General features: G+C 38.8%; 1 protein-coding gene across 2 annotated transcripts in view; it reads left to right on the top strand.

The window, feature by feature from the left end:
- The first annotated feature begins 6810 nt into the window (after positions 1-6810).
- The window catches only part of dcp1a (decapping mRNA 1A), a 59585-nt gene continuing 46755 nt past the window's right edge, over positions 6811-19640 (top strand). Inside the window, exons 1-4 of one of the 2 annotated variants that reach the window (XM_067998736.1) lie at positions 6963-7010; positions 10537-10577; positions 13233-13319; positions 18967-19094. In XM_067998736.1, coding sequence (XP_067854837.1) covers positions 18998-19094 — 97 coding nt within the window. In that variant the 5' untranslated portion in view covers positions 6963-7010; positions 10537-10577; positions 13233-13319; positions 18967-18997. Of the gene's footprint in view, positions 7011-10536; positions 10578-13232; positions 13320-18966; positions 19095-19640 lie in introns of both variants that reach the window. The other variant, XM_067998735.1, reaches the window with a different exon arrangement.

Here is a 19640-nt window from a genome sequence, read left to right as displayed (position 1 = left end):
TTTCCTGCATAATGTCATTGTGCAATGGTTGTGTACACTAGAGTCTGCCATTGTGCACTTGGAAACACCAGTGGCATCTTTAGTGTTAACCTTTGTTATGCATGTCATTGGTATAGTGGGAGCATCGCTCATAAATGCTCCCACTGCTGCTATTAAAACTTTGTGCCCAAACTCCAATATGTAATTATGGCCAGCTTCAGATTGCTTGGAGAATAGTTGCAGGCAACACTTCTTTGCTCAATCAGATCAGCGGACATTGTGAAGTGTTGCCCTCCAACAGTGGCACGTATGGAGTAGCATAGGAGCAGCTGATTAGTACTCATATCAATGGTGATTCTGTACCCTCACAAAGCCCTGAACATGCGACAGAAGACACTTCTTCTAAAAGCAACAAGCTCATAGTGGCTCTGGCAAAGCAGACCTCTGGCATTGATGCAGGTTCATCAGAGTTGGTTACAGTATAAATGGCATCTTTCCATATGCTCTGCAGCTTGCCAGTTGACAATGTAGTCACCCACCAGTGCTATTCCCTCAGCTAGGGGAGCACCTATTAACAGGGCACATCAACAACCAGCATGGAGAAATTTGTGATGCTCAAGGAGCAAACACAACAGCAAAACACAGTAAACATACTACCACTGCACAACTAAATAAAATTAATTCACTTCTAATATATAGTCTGCCATTCTTTCATTATACAGTAAAATGTTCAAAAGACAAAAAAAAAGGATGAGACTGAAGATTTCCCATGTGGGTACTTAGAAGATTCTTGTCATTATAAAAGTTGAGGGTGGTGGTAAGCCTTAATGCTAATGGTAGTACATAGCACATAGGTAATTATCCCTGCAGGTATTTGTGGCACATGAGGAATAAATCAGCTACAGCCTCCTTAGTGAGCCTAACCCTAATTATGCACCGCTTATTCACTATGCCCAGGTAGCTGACTCCATTGTAGTACATTTTCTGCCTGGGGTAGCACCTACTGTGAGTCATACAGAGTCTTATGTCCTCTGTACTGCCAAGGTTGCCTTCTCCTCTTGCTGCAGTGTGATGACGACTCCATTTCCAGTTGCCATGTTGTTGTCTCATATAATAGTAGTTGGGGGGTGGGGGAGAATGTTAACAAAATAAAAGGAAGATGTCAAAAAATTGGAAAAGTAAATCAGAAAAAGGTTAGGATGGAAATAAATGGAATAAAAAGAAAACCAAAACAAGATGAAGCAACATTAAAATACTGTTTCTCAGGTTAGGAATAAAGTTTTCTATTTTGTGTTAACATAATATTTCCATTTGTGAAATGGGGAAAAAATGTAAAACCTGTTCCTCTCCATTTTTCCCTTCACCTTTAAATACCTTCTTAAAGTCCATCTTTTTACCAAACTGTTGGTCGCCTAATCTCTCCATCCATGGTTTGATGTCCTCGTATATTCCCATTTGTGAAGTGCCTTGGGATGTTTTTATGTTAAAAGTTCTATATATATGCCTTGTTGTTAATAGCCACTATACCCATTCTGTCAGGCAGAAAACTCCTCATTACTTTCGCTGCTGTGGTAATATTTTGAAATCTTCCTCTTCATTAAACTCACTGACCTGGAATTTAATTTTGCAGCTGTGGGATACTGCACAAGCTCATCAATAATGACTTTAACAAAGCCCTAAAAATGAAAATCAGCTTTTTTCCCTCAATTTTTGTAAGGTTTCTTACTCATCTTTGGAGTGGGTAGCAATCCTTGGAGCTAAATAGTCCACTGGTATTTTCTTCTGGCAGTGCAGCATTTTACTCATATCTACTTTTTCACAAAAATTAACAAAGAGAAGAATGTTGGCTTCTGAGTTACTTCAAGGGGCCCTGATAGAAATAGGTTTTACTTTCTTTCTCTCATTTGTGTATTACTCCATTTTTGAGTCAGGAAACTGATATAAGCTTCACAAATAGAAAGAATTATGTTAACACAAATGGAAAACTTTAACTCTCCTAACTCTGCCAATTTACTTTTCCTTATCCACATTTGTTTGTGATTTTTTTCCTGTCATTTTCCTCTTATTGTGTTAACGTATGAGGCAACATTTAACAAACTTTAAATGGAGTCATCATCACTGACATATAACAGTCCATTTAGCTGTTTTTAGGACCTATTTCATCTAACGCTTTTACTTGCACTTTACTTATTGGGAAGAAATTGCATCCACACTTTCAGGGTATTCTAAAAATTGAATACAATCTTTCTGTGAAAATAATTACTTTTTTCAATCATGGGGTCAAATTACTCTACATCTACCAACTAAAATACTTATTATTAATGTCAACCAGATCCAATTTTTATTTGATAGTATTTTCAGTATACCCTTTAAATCATTACTATCTTTCAAAATTTGGGAAAAGATAAAAATTACAGCTACATATTTATTAAAAACGATAATAGCGACAGCAAATGTACTTAGAAAATATATGTTATTACAGATGTATTGCACTATTCGTTAGATTTAGCAATTTTTTCATATATTTTAGTATTAACACATTAATGTACAATTATAACAATGATTCTTGTTGTCGCACTTATAGACTTGAATTTAAAATCTTTTTTATAGAAATAATTTGGGGGTGTTAAGACCATTGATTTTAATAAGAGCATTTAATGTAAATCAGTTCACCGTAGAAGTCTTAAGTATACAGCCGTAGAGTCAACATGTAAATTCACAATATTTTTGTTCAAACTTTCTGGAAGATTCTTCACCAATTAAACTCAGTTTCACCAATTCACGCATGTTGACTGTATTAAGTTGCAACCAGTCTACAGGTTTTTTTCTTTCCGACCCAAGGCTCAGAAAATGTAAACGAATTAGTTGCATATTAAGAGTAGGAAATTATTTCATAGTTGGGACCTGCTTCTTAAGAGGCTGCGAAACTTATAAAAAGATGATTGCTTTGTTCAGGGTTAGTAAACAACATAAGATAAAGTTTTTGCGATTAAAAAACCACGATCACTAAATATATCAGTTCAGTTTGTGATCTTTGTCAATTACACGCATTTTGTTTAGAATTTTTTTTGTCAGATTTGAAACGCAGATTCAATGGGGTCTATTTGGAAAACGTTAGTCCTTGGCAATGGTGAAATTCTGCCGTTTCGGCCGCGTATTTCTAAATATATATAGAAACATTATATAACATCAAAGGTCATTGTATTAAATACAATATAATTATCAATAAATTATATTCTTTTAATGTTATAGTAGTTACATTATTGAATGATAATTAAATTTTAGGTAAACATAAAAGGAAAAAAAACAGAAGGTATTGTACGATTAAAGTAACAACATAGTATAAAATCTCTCACCTCCTTAATCCGATGTCAGAAACAGTCATATTCCAAAATTCCATAACAGAAAATAAAGCAATCCGTCATGCTTTTGAGAAGGCAACATAACTTTCCGCATAACTTGTAACAGTACTGTTACAGTCATAAACTAAAGTAGCACTACAGTTCAGAACACTGTAGGCTATTGGATTACCAGGTTGCAGCAAATCATTGTTTCTAGGAGCTTAATGCATGAATTATTAATTAGTCTGATGTGCTTGAGCTAAACATGGGAGGCTGACAATGACCTATTTTACCCCATTACAAGACACTGTCACAAAAGCACATCTAATACAACAATTTTAATAGCTACCAAGTACACCGCATTTGTGCCTTATTGAGCACAGCCTAAAATTGTATATGTAATGTTTATAAACGTGTAGTCATATATTTAAGGCACTGGTTTTAAATAATACATAGGCAGATTGAGATGTGTGTCGTACCGCATTTATTAAAGATTAATTATTTATTAAGCTGTATCTATTGGATCTTTTTTAATTGTAAAATAAGCATGAAATTTCACAATACAGACGACTTCTCCGAAAATGATCATATTACACGGCGAAACGTATCTAGTTACCCCTACTGTAATTTGATAAAAGGGAATAAACCAAGTGCAAATTGAAGAGCCACGTGACCGACGACCGTTCTACTTTTGTAATTGAAATAATTGTAGGCTTGGTGTGAACGCGCGGACAAATTATGTCGTGAATTGGAATTAACTTAAAATGTGTACAACTGACAACTGTTTATAAATAAAGAAGTTTATGGTAAAAACATTATAAAGATGCTTGTTGAAACTAGCACACGGAGTTCATGCCCACCATGAACTGGGTTGAGGCTAACCAAATTAATTTGTGTTATTACAGCCTTACAGCCAAGAGATGGAGATGTACAATTCATTAGCCTAGTTTGAATTTGAACTAAAGGTCTCAGAGGTGAAAGGGTAGTGATTAAGCCACGGCAGTACCCAATCCCAAAATATATACATTCAATTAGTTTTGCATGCTAACTTTGCAAAATCTGATCGTTCCTATTATTGAAATCCACATATGTAGCTATGTTTTCTTTCCTTCATCTGCCAATTGTATCTTCAAGTGAAAAACTGCACTGACTTTTAATAACCATCTCTCGACAAAATGTAGTGTATGTACAGTGCTGGAAGATCAGGCCAAACCTCAACTTGATCCAGTTCCGGAGAGCCAAGTGTTTGAACGTGAATGAACCCAACCCACTAACAGTTATAGTTAGAATTTAACTGACTAATTGACAGTAGCACATGACAAATCAGAGCTTTGCTACGTAATTTAGGATATTTCTCCATCACCTTTTGGACCCCTGTGGATTCCTCCTCTCTCCCCGTGGATCCTCTCTCCCAGTGGATTCCCCCCAGCGAATTCCCACTCTCCCTGTGGATCACCCCACTCTCCATGTGACTCACCTCCATGTCGATTACTGACCCATTGGGTGTTGGCAGATTTTAGACGAATATTATGGTATTATCAAAAATTAGGCAAGAGATAGAGCAGGGTTTGAGCTGGATCACATAAGATAATTGACGTAAAGTTCAATCATGGAAAAATCTAGGAAGACTATCTTTCCTCCAATCTCTATGTAAAAAAGTACAATAACATATACTTTTGAAAAAACATCTAATTACCTACCGGAAAGAATCCTCCCATTTCAGAGGGTTCCAAAGGCACTCCGGTATATATCTGATAGGAAGGAGCTGCCTGCATCCTGGAATGGTTCTATCCTTTTTAATGGAGATCACAACTTCAAATCAACCATGGGAGGCAATCTGGAAACACCCAAAGCCAAGAAAACATATTTCTGACTGGGCAATCGCCTCTTTTCCCGTGATTGACAGCTCCAGGTTGACTCCCAGGCTGGGGCAAAGTTGTAGCAATAACAACTTGCATTTATATAATTACTTTAACATAGAAAAACAAGTCCCAAGATGTTTTATAGAGAGGGGAAGAAAAAAATAAAATACATAACAGGACGTCAAGCCATTGTCAGAGAGTTAGGAGAGATGACTGAAAGCTTGGTCGAAAAGAAGAGTTTTGAGAAGGGTTTAAAAGTACGGGAGAGAAGTGAAGAGGCAGGAAATTCCAAAGAATTGGGCCAAGATGGCTGAAGGATTTGCCACCACTGGTGGAGTGGAGAGGGAGGATGCAGTAAAGGCTCTGAGGTGGGGCGTGGGGTGTTATAAGCCTGGAAGAGGTGGCAGAGAGGGTGAGGCTGTGGAGGAATTTGAAGATAATGACGAGGCTTTTAAATTAAACAGGCTGGGGAACACGGAGCCAATGTAAATCAGCAAGGATCGTGATGATGGATATGCAGGACAGACTAGAGGCAGCTGAAAATCTCACATCTAGGATTTTCCCAGTGTTGACATTTCTGTAAATTGCAGAGCAATTCCTCGGAAATGTTAGGAATAGCATCTATGTTTAGCAAGAGTGACATAAATTGCAAACTCATTAATACAAAATGGAGCTGAGTATATTTCAATTGGTAATGCATGTACAAAAGATCACACTTTTACATAAATTATTATTCCAAATAAGTGACAGTTGGCAGGTCTGTAAAATTGTGAGAAAAGATGGATGGAGTTCAGGAAAAGCTGGACGATTGGAGGCTGCATTCATCTGGACAGTGGAGGAGAAACTGAGAGTTTTTGTGGTTGAGCAGCGATCATGCTGGCATTCCGTAATTTGTAAAAATCAAGGCCTGTTTACACGTCAACCAACTGCTATTATATTGCAGGTACTGCCAGTAATTCCCAGTGAGCGACGTGCACCAGGTAATTTCTGCTTGGTGATTGGCTAAAACTCGAATTAAAGAATGTCCAGATTGCCCCTTGCAGCATCTGTCCCAGAGCAAGTTTGCCACTGTTAAACATTTGTATGTGCTTTTTTTGAGGTAGGGGGCAGCATCTCGCGTATAGGGCTGGTCACTGAACATCTCACACTTAGTGTTGATATTTCTATAAATTAGTGAGCGAGGAATACTTGGGAAATGCAGGAATAATATCTATGCTTAGTAAGAGTGACCCGAATTGCAAACTCATTGATACATAATGAAGCTTTATCTGTTTTTACAGGTGATGGCGACAGGTATAGAAAAATCTCACTTTTGAATAAAATATCGTTCATAATAGGTGACAAGTGATCGCTCTGTACAATTGTGTAAAAAAGGAGTGAAATCTTTGTTATTTTCACAGGTGGGGGTGGCGGAATTTTCTGATGCAACACACTTACGCAACCACAATTTTATCCCTTACAATGTAATCAAAAAAATAACGCATTAATGTTTTACTGATGTGAGTCGAAAAAAACCTTTATTCCATTTTGCAAAGTGAAAGCATTCGCGCGTGTGGATATTTTGCTGCAGTGAATGATTTGTATTTCCGGGAGCAGAGTGTAAAGAGTCAGATTGATAGGAACGGTAGGCCAGGGTTGTAGGGCGGGAGGAGCAGTGTTTGAGTTGTGCTCTTCTCTTTACACAGGAAAATCCAACATGGAGCCTTTGAGGAAAGGGCGCGATATTAGCCTGTCCGCTTTGAAGCAAAACGACCCTTTCATCTCTAGTATCGTCGATGTGACCAGCCAGGTTGCGTTGTATACTTTTAACCCAAAGGCCAGTGAGTGGGTAAGCTGGCATTTGTTACATTCGCGCTGTAAATAACCCAACCAAAGCGGCTGCGACGTGTACAAACTGTACTTCACTGGAAAGGTGTTTCATTGAAGTTTTAAAACCGGTGCTAGTGCTGTTTATTTATAGTTTGTAAAGAACTGCCAGCATTAACTTGTTAAAATCTAATCTGTTGAGGTCCTGAGCATTGACGTTAGATGAATAGGCGGAGACCAATCAGCCCCGACTATCATTAATAAAGTTTCTGCAAAATTTTGCTACTGCCAGCAGACTTCAGGAGGACATGGACAGACTGATGGTGAAATGGGCAGACACATGGCAGATACAATTTAATGCGGATAAGTATGAGTGATGTACTTTGGGAGGAACAATATGGAGAGGCAGTATAATCCAAATAGTACTATTTTGAGGAGGTGGGTGCAAGAGCAAAGGGACCTGGAGGTGTATATTCACAAATCTTTGAAGGTGGCAGGGCAAGTTGATAAGGTGGTTAAGGAAGTGTATGGAATACTTGGCTTTGTAAATAGGGGCATTGAATGCAAAAACAAGGAAGTTATTACAAATCACTGGTAAGGCCTCAGTGGAGTATTGTGTACAATTCTGGGCACCACATTTTAGGAAGGATGTCAAGGCCTGGGGGAGGGGACAGAGGAGGTTTACCAGGATGATACCAGGGATGAGGGACTTCAGTTATGTGGTGAGATTGGAGATGCTGGGATTGTTTTCCTTAGAGCAGAGAAGGTTAAGGGGAGACCTGATAGAGGTATTCAAAATAATGAGGGGTTTTGATGGTGCAAATAGGGAGAAACTGTTTCCTCTGGCAAGTGGGTCAGTAACCAGAGGTCATAGATTTAAAATAATGGGCAAAAGAACTACAGGGGAAATTAGGAGTTTTTTTTCTCAGGATTAAGATCTGGAAAACACTATCTGAAAGGGTGGTGGAAACAGATTCCATAGGGCATTTCAAAAGGCAATTGGACATGTACTTGAAGAGGATTAATTTGCAGAGTTATGGGGAAAAAGTTGGTATGTGGGAATATATTGGACAGCTCTTTCAAAGAGCCAGCACACAGGCATGACGGGCCGAATTGTTACCTCCTGTGCTGTAAGATTCTATGATGATATTTCATAGAATCATAGAAGTTACAACATGGAAACAGGCCCTTCGGCCCAACATGTCCATGTCGCCCAGTTTATACCACTAAGCTAGTCCCAATTGCCTGCACTTGGCCCATATCCCTCTATACCCATCTTACCCATGTAACTGTCCAAATGCTTTTTAAAAGACAAAATTGTACCCGCCTCTACTACTGCCTCTGGCAGCTCGTTCCAGACACTCACCACCCTTTGAGTGAAAAAATTCCCCCTCTGGACCCTTTTGTATCTCTCCCCTCTCACCTTAAATCTATGTCCCCTCGTTATAGACTCCCCTACGTTTGGGAAAAGATTTTGACTATCTACCTTATCTATGCCCCTCATTATTTTATAGACTTCTATAAGATCACCCCTTAACCTCCTACTCTCCAGGGAAAAAAGTCCCAGTCTATCTAACCTCTCCCTATAAGTCAAACCATCAAGTCCCGGTAGCATCCTAGTAAATCTTTTCTGCACTCTTTCTAGTTTAATAATATCCTTTCTATAATAGGGTGACCTATGGAGGTGATTCCAGCTATCAGGAGCCACAAAGCAAGATGATTAGAGATCAGTCTGGTTGGAACAAGAAATTGAAATGTTGCTGAACAGTGATTATTAATACCTAAAATGGTTTTGGATTTGATGCTGTTTCTAAGATTTTATAATTTCCTTGAAGTAAGATTGTTTTTTAAAAAAATTAAAACAATAGAAAAACAAATGGAATATTAACATCATTGAATATTTGGTTCACCAAATCGGTCTGGTCTGACCTACTTTAGTAGTTAAGTTTCTACTATAATTCATCACCTCAAATTGCCAACATCAGTACCATTTGTCATTGAAGAGTTTGTACCATTTGGGACTGACACAAGCCATCCCGGACAATAGTTTATCAACACAGAATACTGGAACTGGGCTTAGATTCCAAGGGCAATAGTTAGATTTGCTTATAGAAATTAAATAAGTGTGGTACTTGGAGAGCAGCACAAACTTGTGTACAACAGTAACTGACTCTACCAGATGTTTTAAATCTATAACCTGTTTCACTTGCAATATAGAGAGTTTGACAACAGAAAAGCCAAAGCTGGGTGACTATTTTAGACCTAACCTGGCCTTAGCCTTTACATTTACACAGAGCACAATATATTAACTTATATTTATACACAAAGGTAGTTCTGCCACTATCTGCTTGTATACAATGATAATACAATAGAAATTGCAACTAGATATATGGCACAAGAAAAAGCTTTCTGAAGTGAATATAAAAGTCTGTTCAAGATCAAAGTGCTGTATGTGAATGGCAAATTTAGACTGTTTTTGTCCTTTCCTGTTCATACCATCATTTGCCCTCAAACAGGGTTTCTTTCTGACACCTCGTATGATTCAAACAACTGCCTTTCAAACGATGCTTTTCTGTCTCAAAACTACTGCTGCTTATATCCATAGCTAGTTTCTCAGATATTTGCTTTCCAGCTGCAGCAAAAGATATTTCCGACCTCTTTCTGGTTTAAATTGAAATATTTTAATAATCAAAACAGTTTATACAAAATTATATGAGTGAAAAAATAGATGACATAGAATAAGGATTAATATATTGAAAGATGTGAACTATCATACATCTGTATCAGATCATTTCTTTTACATCAAGAGTATGCAGCTGTTAGTTATGTCAAGCAAACTAATACATTTGATGAACAGTCTGATCTGTAACTAAATGAAACAAACAATTCACACTTTGCAACATTCTGTACAAATAGCGCAAGGCTTACACCAGCTCAATGTGACTAGGCTCAATAAAGTTTTCCAAATCTTAAGACCATTTAACAACTACAGGGGAGAATATTTTGAAAGTTTGTCCACTTTTATTATGGAAACATGAAATCAATGTCGTTCATTGATTTAGAAAAAGATGAACTATTAAATTCCATACGTATTCAATGTTTCCATTTATGTCCTCAGTTTTACCACCTTCCCTGTGCTTTTCTTTCAGCCAGAAGCTTGATGTGGTAGGCTGTCGACTACTCCTTGGCTGCTCTCATAAGTTCTGCGCCATGATTACCCAAAAAGAATTATATTATCCTTTTGCTGGGTTGGACTGTCGTGCTCTATCTAGCAGTATGCAGAGAGGTAGTAAATCTCATGTGATCGAGGGGAATCCAATTTGAATTATTGTCCTGTACTCTACTGCTAGAGCTATTAAACCACCAAGACAGGCTGATTGTGATATTTCTGAAGAATTTCTCAGTAGTTCGAGGATTTACGGTATTAAGGCCTGCTGTACAAGAAGTAATTTTTGCAGGTATAAGTAGATAGGTTATTTCAGAATTGTGGAAGACCTTGTCATTGGATGGCTTAACTTGATTCTGATGTATTTTATTTCTTTTTCTAGGAGAAGACTGATGTCGAAGGTACTTTGTTCGTGTATACCAGGTATGTTTTTATGTGCAGTGTCAGATGAACTGAGTTTCAAGATTTAACTCTTCTATGTCCCATAGCAGAAGAATATGTTTTTCAAATTATTTATACAGTCATACTTCAACACCACTCAGATTTGGAAGGAAAAGTGAGGAATGGCAGATGTGAACATGTGTCTGGTGATGTATTTCAGTACTACATTTAAAATAAGCATTAGGTGGCTTAGCATTTATGTTTTAAAACCTTAGTTAATTCTTAATGTTGCTAAGTGATTGCTCTGTGCCCCATTTTCAGCCAGTCAAGGAGATTGGAAATAAGAAGGAAAGCATATAATCCAGGCAGAAATTTCAGAGCAGTGTTGAGGAAATGCTGCATTGTTGGAGGTGCCACTTTTTGGTTCAGCCAACTTAAGTGGATGTGAAAGATTCTGTGGCACTATTTGAAGAAGAGCAAGAGAGTTCTCCTGGTGTCCTGGCCAACATTTATTGCTCAACAAACGCTGCCAAAAGAGGTTAAATGATCATTTATCTCATTGCTGTTTGTGGGACCTTGTGTGCAGACTGGCTGCTGCATTTGCCTACAATACACTGAATATGCTTTGAAAGTAATTAGTTGGCTGTAAAACACTTGGGGATATCCTGAGAATATGAAAAGTGCCATATAAATGCAAGTCTTTGTTTGCTGCTCTTTCGGAAGGAAAGAAACAATTAGCGAATAAAGTTTGCAGTTGTGGATTTTGATCGAAGAACATAAGAAATAGGAGAAGGAGTAGGCCATATGGCCCCTCGTGCCTGCTCCGCCATTCAATCAGATCATGGCTGATCTTCAACCTCAACTCCACTTTCCTGCCCAATCTCCCTAGAGTCCAAAAATCTATCTATCTCAGCCTTGAATATACTCAACGACTCAGCATCCACAGCCCTCTGGGGTAGAGAATTCCAAAGATTCATAACCTTCTGAGAGAAGAAATTCCTCCTCATCTCATCTTAAACGGCCGAGCTCTTAACCTGCAACTATGCCCTCTGGTTCTAAAGTTTAAAATGGTCACCCAGCTTTGGCTTTTCTGTTGTCAAACTCTCTATATTGCAAGTGAAACAGATTATAGATTTAAAACATCTGGTAGTGTCAGCTACTGTTGTATACAAGATTGTGCTGCTCTCCAAGTACCACACTTATTTAATTTCTATCAGCAAATCTAACTATTGTCCTTGGAATCTTGTATGTTTCCATGAGATCCCCTCTCATTCTTCTAAACTCCAGAGAGTATAAGCCCATTGTACTCAACCTCTCCTCATAGGACAACCCTCTCATTCTAGGAATGAATCTAGTGAACCTTCGTTGTACCGCCTCTAAAGCAAGTATATCCTTCCTTAGATAAGGAAACCAAAATTGTACGCAGTACTCCAGGTAGGTCTCACCAATGCCCTGTACAATTGTAGTAAGACTTCATTACTGTTGTACTCCAACCCCCTTGCAATAAAGGCCAACATGCTAATTTGCCTTCCTGCTTGCTAACTTTTTGTGTTTCTTGTAATAGGACACCCAAGTCTCTCTGGACACCAACATTTAATAGTTTCTCATCATTTAAAAAATATTTTGTTTTTCTATTCTTCATACCAAAGTGAATAACCTCACATTTCCCCACATTATACTCCATCTGCCACCCTCTTGTCCATTCACTTAACCTATCTATATCCCTTTGCAGACTCTGAGTCCTCCTCACAGCTTACTTTCCCATCCAGCTTTGTATCGTCAGTAAACATGAGTACACTACACTCGGTCCCTTCATCCAAATCATTAATATAGATCGTAAATAACTGAGGCCCAAGAACCGATCCTTGCAGTACCGCATTATCTCTGCAACAAAAATAGGTTTTAGCAACCTGCATTTATTTTTCTGAATGGTTGTAAATATGAATGCTATGTCTTAATCCTTTTAATTGTTTGTTGGGTTTCTTCTGTGAATGAAGAGCATGCACCCCTAAATTCTCTGCCTGCTAAATAATAGGTTCTGCCTGAATTCCACGCTGCTGTTACTGAGAGTAGTGACCTGCTTTCAGACCTTTGCCATTGTTCACTTTGCTGGCCACCAAGAAATGAGAAATAGCACCTTCAAGACCACTATATATTCTTTCTTGTAACTTTCCTTGCAGGGTGATGCCAGTGCCTTTTACAAGCACAGTTTAGCTAGTTGTGAAGAGAGACCTATGTCCTCACACCCAGTGGTACTGTCCACGAGCAATGCCATGGGAGATGAACCAGCCTGGCAAAAATGTATTGGCTTGCAGCTTTCTCATATTTGACTTTTAGTCTGCAGAAAGTCCATGCAAAACATAGTACAGATCTCTGTAGCACGGTATTGGTTCGTGCAATGGGCGATGAGCTTCAAATTTGGCAGATATTTTCGACTTGGTCAAATAATTTCTGACTAATGAGAAATGTGGTGGTGTCTGTGCAGAATTATTGTATATCAAATATTCCATTAAATTAGTATACACTTAATAGGGATGCATTATATCAAGGTGCATCCATATTATATGCTATAACATATAGCATTAAGATTCTATTCTTTTACAATTTGTGCACTAAAACTACAAATGGTACCAGAGTGCAAAGTGGGGAGGCACAATGTGCAGCAAGTTTTAAAATTAAAACCTTTTTTTTTTGAAGAGATTCACCTTGCCTGCACTCCACATCTACAGATCTACCTTCCAGTTAGGTCCTGTCGAACCTACTTCAGGAGTAGAAGTTAGCAAGGTAACAACCAATTCTTCAAGACTGCAGACATCTTTTCCTTATCACTGTTGGTGAAACTACTCTATTTATGCTGTCGAAAGTTGTTTTGCTAACGGGCTGAAGAAATTCCAATCTTTTCCAACATGACTTGGTACCACAAACTATACCAGTAAAGAATCATAGAATTGTTACAACACAGAAGGAGGCCATTCAGCCCATCGAGCCTGTGCCGGCTCTTTGTAAGAGCAATCCAGTTAGTCCCATTCCCCCGTAGCCCTGCAAATTTTTTCCCTTCAAGTATTTATCCATTTCCTTTTTGAAAGCCATGATTGAATCTGCTTCCCCCACCCTTTCAGGCAATGCATTCCAGATCATAACTACTCACCGCGTAAAAACGTTTTTCCTCACGTCACCTTTGGTTCTTTTGCCAATCACCTTAAATCTGTGTCCTCTGGTTCTTGACCCTTCCGCCAATGGAAAGAGTTTCTCATTCTTTACTTTATCCAAACCCGTCATGATTTCACCAGTCTATGTCCTGCTGGAGTCTGTTAGTATCCTCCTCACTGTTGACTACATTTCCGAGTTTTGTGTCATCTGCAAACTTTGAAATTATGTCCTGTATACCCAAGTCCAAGTCATACTGCGTAACTACAGGTCACCACTACTCTCTGCTTTCTGTTCCTTAGCCAAATAGGTATCTACACAGCCACTGCCCCTTTTAATCCCATGGGCATCAATTTTGCTAACAAATCTATTATGTCGTACTTTGTCAAATGCCTTTTGAAAGTCCATATACACAACATCAACCACACTACCCTCATCAACCTTCTCCCTTACTTCATCAAAGAATGCAGAGCTGCAATTAACAAAGTTAGTAGAATGTTGATCTACATCGTCAAAACTGTAGGATATGTCAGAGGTAGTCATGATCAAACTACAGTGTTCTGGTTAGACCATGCCATGCGTACTGCTCCAATTCTGGTCGCTACCAAAGAAGGAAGTCATTAAAACACTGGAAACAGTGCAAAGAGCCATAGGGCTTATTCCTAGTGTCAAGAGTCTGAGTCATGAAGAAAGACAGGAGAAATGTAGGCTTTTCATCCTAGAAAGGAGTCGTCTGAGAGGTGATCTTATAAAGGTACATGAGGTAGTAAGTGGAATGGAAAAGATTAACCCAGAATACTACTTTAAATTAAACAGTGGGATAGGAAAAAGGGACACAGGTTTCTTTTTTTAAATTCGTTCATGGGATGTGGGCGTCGCTGGTGAGGCCGGCATTTATTGCCCATCCCTAATTGCCCTTGAGAAGGTGGTGGTGAGCCGCCTTCTTGAACCGCCGCAGTCCGTGTGGTGACGGTTCTCCCACAGTGCTGTTAGGAAGGGAGTTCCAGGATTTTGACCCAGATTTTGACTCTTCACATAATGAGTGATAAACACTTGGAATAGATTACTGAGCAGATTGGTGGAGACAAACAAACTTGGAATCAGTTAAGAAAAAATTAGATGTAGTAATGGGAGGTGTGTAATGGTTTTCTGGATGAATGCATTATCATAGGCTGAATGGCCTTCCTCATCTGTAGGTACCTTGTGAAATCAAGGAGAAGTGGTTGGGTGACATCAAGTTTGGATTTTAGGAAGGAGGTAAGACTGAGGGAGGTAAGGAATTCCAGTTTTGAGGTGCTTGGAAAAAAATGAGTCAGAGTAGGAGATCTGTGATGGGTCTTGAATTCAACATAGTGAGGATGCAAAGAGGAGGGAAAGCATGTCAGACGGGTATTTGAAACAGGAGGAAGAAAAATGAAAGTTTAGAAGCCGTCAATAGAGAAGTTTGAGCTCTTCTACCGGCCAAAACAGTCTTGGCTGGGATCACATAATAAGTCAATTTTTATATAAGTAAAAACAAACAAAATAATTCATAGCAATCAAGTGACAATTTACATATAGACTGTTCTTCCTGTGGAGTTCTGACATAATGGTCAACTTTTGGAAGATGTGTCTTTTCCATCTGAAGGACCATATACAGTACCACTCATTTCTGTAAAGGCCCCTTAAATGCCATATCTGACTGCTTATCTGAAGCTGATTATCATTCAATTTTGCAGTCTGGACCAGTTGGTTTCTTGTAAACTTAGGTGTTACCAACAAACTTTAGGTAAATTGGTACTTACAGTATTTAAGCAATTTTTATATTAGTGAGTGGTACCAGTGTATCATCCTGAAGGTAAAAAAAAAACATCTTTCAATGGGTCATCCAGTATGTTGGAGCACTTTAGCAAGAGAGAGAGCTAAGCTTTATTTAAATTGAGTATTCTCATTATTTGTTATAACAAGATTTGTTTGTACATTGATTTTTTTTGAACACAGGATAGTTCTTTGTGACATTATAAACTTGAATTGGGCATATTGAAAGATGCCTAGCCAATTAATATGAGCAAGTACAGTACCATTGGGATGATTAGAGTCTCCAAGTCTGAATAAATCAGATCCTCAACATAGCTGACAATTTAAAAATTGCTTTGTTGTCAGGGCAAGTATTGAATAATTGGATTGCTTCTGTTGTACATGTGTGTATTGGGACTTCAGGAAAATATTTCTGCTGTGACACACTGAAGTGTTTGGTTTTGTATTTAGCTGTTGACAAGTATAATGTAGCTCATCATAATTAGAGCCCTTTCTGAGATGGGTTGGCAGTAAGAGGCAGCAGAGTAGGTACTCTAATGTAGGCATATTGGAAGGCAAATTATTGATTTGACATGGCAGCTGGATGCATAGATCAAATTTATTCTGAAAAATGGTCCAAATATTAGGTATAATAAGTAGCGACAATTTAAGTCATAATCTGTAGTTAGTCACAATTTTGTCTTTTCCACAACAGGAAAAGTAAGTGGAGGAAGAGGAAAAGCTTGTAAAGGAGCCTGTGGATATTAGAAGGGGTGAAGGAAGGTTGCTTTTGTGCATCATAGGGTGTAAACCTCTGGAAATTGTGGAAATCTTGCAAGAACAAGTGCAGTTACAGTATATCTCCACTTAGCAATCAACACAGATGAAATATATTGCTAAGACGTTCTTGAAATTTAAAGATCAAATATCACCATTTCAGTCAGGCTATTTGGAACAGTTAGCTATCTTTCTTTGCCCCAAGTTCTGCAGCTCTGTGGAGCATCTTTTTTTTTTGTCCTCATTAGCCCATGGGTCCTCGTGATGTTTCCTCCATTAAATATTGGGAAGACTGAAGCCATTGTCTTTGGTCCCCGTTACAAACTCCGTTCCCTAGCCACCGACTCCATCCCTCTCCCTGGCCACTGCCTGAGGCTGTTCCAGACTGTTTGCAACCTTGGCGTCCTATTTGACCCCAAGCTGAGTTTCTGACCCCATATCCTCTCCATCTCCAAGACCACCTACTTCCACCTCCTTAACATCACCCTTCTCCACCCCTGCCGCAGCTCATCTGCTGCTGGAACCCTTATCCATATCTTTGTTACCTCTAGACTTGACTCTTCGAATGCTCTCCTGGCCAGCCAGATCTTGAACTCTTTGTAAACTTTTGAGTTCATCCAAAATTCTGCTGCCTGTATCCTAACTTGCACCAAGTCCCGTTCAGCCTTCACCCCTATGCTCGCTGACCTACATTGGCTCCCAGTATGGCAATGCCCCAATTTTAAAATTCTCATCCTTGTTTTCAGATCCCTTCATGGCCTCGCCCCTCCAATCTCTGTAACCTCCTCCAGCCCTACTACCCTCAAATCTCTGCGCTCCTCCAATTCTGGCCTCCTGCGCATCCTTGATATTCATCACTCTACCATTGCTGGCTGTGCCTTCAGCTGCCTAGGCTCTACGCTCTGGAATTCCCTTCCTAAACCTCTCTGTGTCTCTACCGCTCTCTCTCCTCCTTTAGACGCTCCTTAAACCTACCTCCTTGACCAAGCTTTTGGTCACTTGTCCTAATATCTGCTTATGTGGCTCGGTGTCAAATTTTGTTTGATAATGCTCCTGTGAAGCGACTTGGGACATTTTACTACTTTAAAGGCGCTATATAAATGCAAGTTATTGTTGTTGATAGGTAGAGGGAATGTATAAATAGTCCTTCTTAAAAACTTGTCTTGTCCTCAAAAATTACTTTATTGCCTGTCGCTCTGCACCTTTCTGGAAAGTTTTTATTACCTCAGTTGGATTTTGTGTTGCTGTTTGTTTGGCATCATCTTAAATTGAGAAATAAAGTAATAATGGCATCTGCCCACATGAGTCCTTGACGTTTTGACAAAAAATTAAACTTATTGGGTTGCTTTGAAGGAGGTAAAACATGATTCATTACACCCTGTTCCACCCCCAAGGGAGCGCTGCACTGTCAGAGGTGCCATCTTTCGGATGAGACGTTAAACCAAGGCATCGTCTGCCATCTCAGATAACTAAGGAATCTTACAAAACCAGGTTATAGTCCAACAGTTTTATTTGAAAATCACAAGCTTTCGGAGCTTTCCTCCTTCGTCAGGTGTGTGAAGGTTTCCATAAAAGCACCGCATATATAGTCACAGAACTCATGGCGTAAAAGATCTCATGGCACCATTCGAAGAAGAGCAGGGTAGTTCTCCCAGGTATCCTGGCCAATATTTATCCCTCAATCAACATCACTAAAACAGATTATCTGATCATTTATCTCATTGCTGTTTGTGGGACCCTGCCTTGGCTCCTACAGTACAACAGTGACTACACTTCAGAAGTACTTCTTTGGCTGTAAAGTGCTTTAGAACGTCGTGAGGTTATGAAATGTGCGATATAAACGCAAGTTTTTCTTTTTAAGGAAGGCTACCTCTATTACTACTGGGAGACATAATTGTAGAAATAATTTGGTAATTGATAGAAAAATATGCAAAACTATGCAAATTCGCCCAAGTATGCTTAGTGGCTTCTCTGACTTCAACCAACTTTCACTGAGACAATAGGCCAACAGATTCTCCATGTTCTTCGGAAGATTGAATAGTGCTTCAATCTGTAGTGGCATTAGTGCCAATAGGCTGAGCACTGATTTGGCCCAGCCAAGTTAGGGGGTAAATATTGCATTGTCAGTGAGATGGAGTCTAAAGTCGATCCATGATTATAATGGCATAGTAAAGAAAAGCTGACCTGTGGAAAAACAAGGTGCCAATGGGAGCTGCTACCGTTGAGCATTTGCAACCTCTACTAGCTGGTTGGAATTGATTACTGGTAATATAAAAGGAGAATGAGACCATTGCAGTGAGCCAGTTCACATATTGATCCCCAATGCATGCTCATATACATCCCAGTGGCTACCCATGGAGTGATAATTACAGAAGCCTAAGTGGATTTACTATTTCGATTATAAGACTGAGTCGTATGTGATGTTTGGGAATCTATTAAACAGGGTGGAAAATCAAATGAAAACTAGAGCGAGGCCGAGGGTAATTTGAATTATAAACTTATGGTTAGCTATATCAGAGTTAGAAGATGACACTTAGATCCTATACAGTCTCAGAAAACTGTTTCTCATCAGACTGACTAAGTAGATATTGATAGGAGAATAGGAAAGTGATGTTCATTTCTGTAAGGATGTTGCTAAATATTGAATTGTCTACATTATATATTGCCATGCTGTTTTTTTGTTTTAAGTTTAACACCGATATGTATATTAAAAACAAATTGCTTTTCACAGGTCAGCTTCTCCTTATCATGGCTTCACAATCATGAATCGACTTAACATGAAAAATTTAGTTGAACCCATCAACAAAGATCTGGAGTTTCAGCTCCAAGACCCATTTCTTCTCTATAGAAATTCAAACTGTAAGTACTGATATCTTTTCAACTTCCAATATCAAACTGCAATGCGGCGCAGGACAGTTTTCTATATTTAAGCGCATTGTTCATTAAGTGCCAAGTTAATGGAAGTGGAAAAAAATATGGAGTAGGTGGTGTTCATCTGAAGTTATGGCTGAGGCATATTATTGGGGAAAGAGTAGAAGGAGATTTACTCTGAATCTGGCTGTGCTATACCTGACTGGGAGTGCTTGATGCTGACACTGAAATGGAAGGTGTTTCATTTGTCAGCACTAACATCCTCACCTGATGAGCAAAAACATTTACACTTCTTAAAAAATGGAATTCTGTGTTCTATAATTTATCAGAGCATAGTTTGTAAATATTATGCTGAGTTCTTATGCAGTTATGAACTGTCCTGTGACATTGAATTTTTTTTCAAATTTGGGTTCCTACTGTATCATTTCAATGGATTCCTCTTAACAGTATATCCTGATCAGTGCCAAAAAATAAACCACAGAAAATGACATTTCTAAGATTTACTAAAATTAAACTTTTTAGAAGTAACTTGTT

This window comes from Heptranchias perlo, chromosome 17, assembly GCF_035084215.1.
Source record: "Heptranchias perlo isolate sHepPer1 chromosome 17, sHepPer1.hap1, whole genome shotgun sequence".
NCBI lineage: Eukaryota > Metazoa > Chordata > Chondrichthyes > Hexanchiformes > Hexanchidae > Heptranchias > Heptranchias perlo.
Note: the sequence above shows the minus strand (reverse complement) of the source record. Positions and strands in the feature narration are given on the sequence as shown.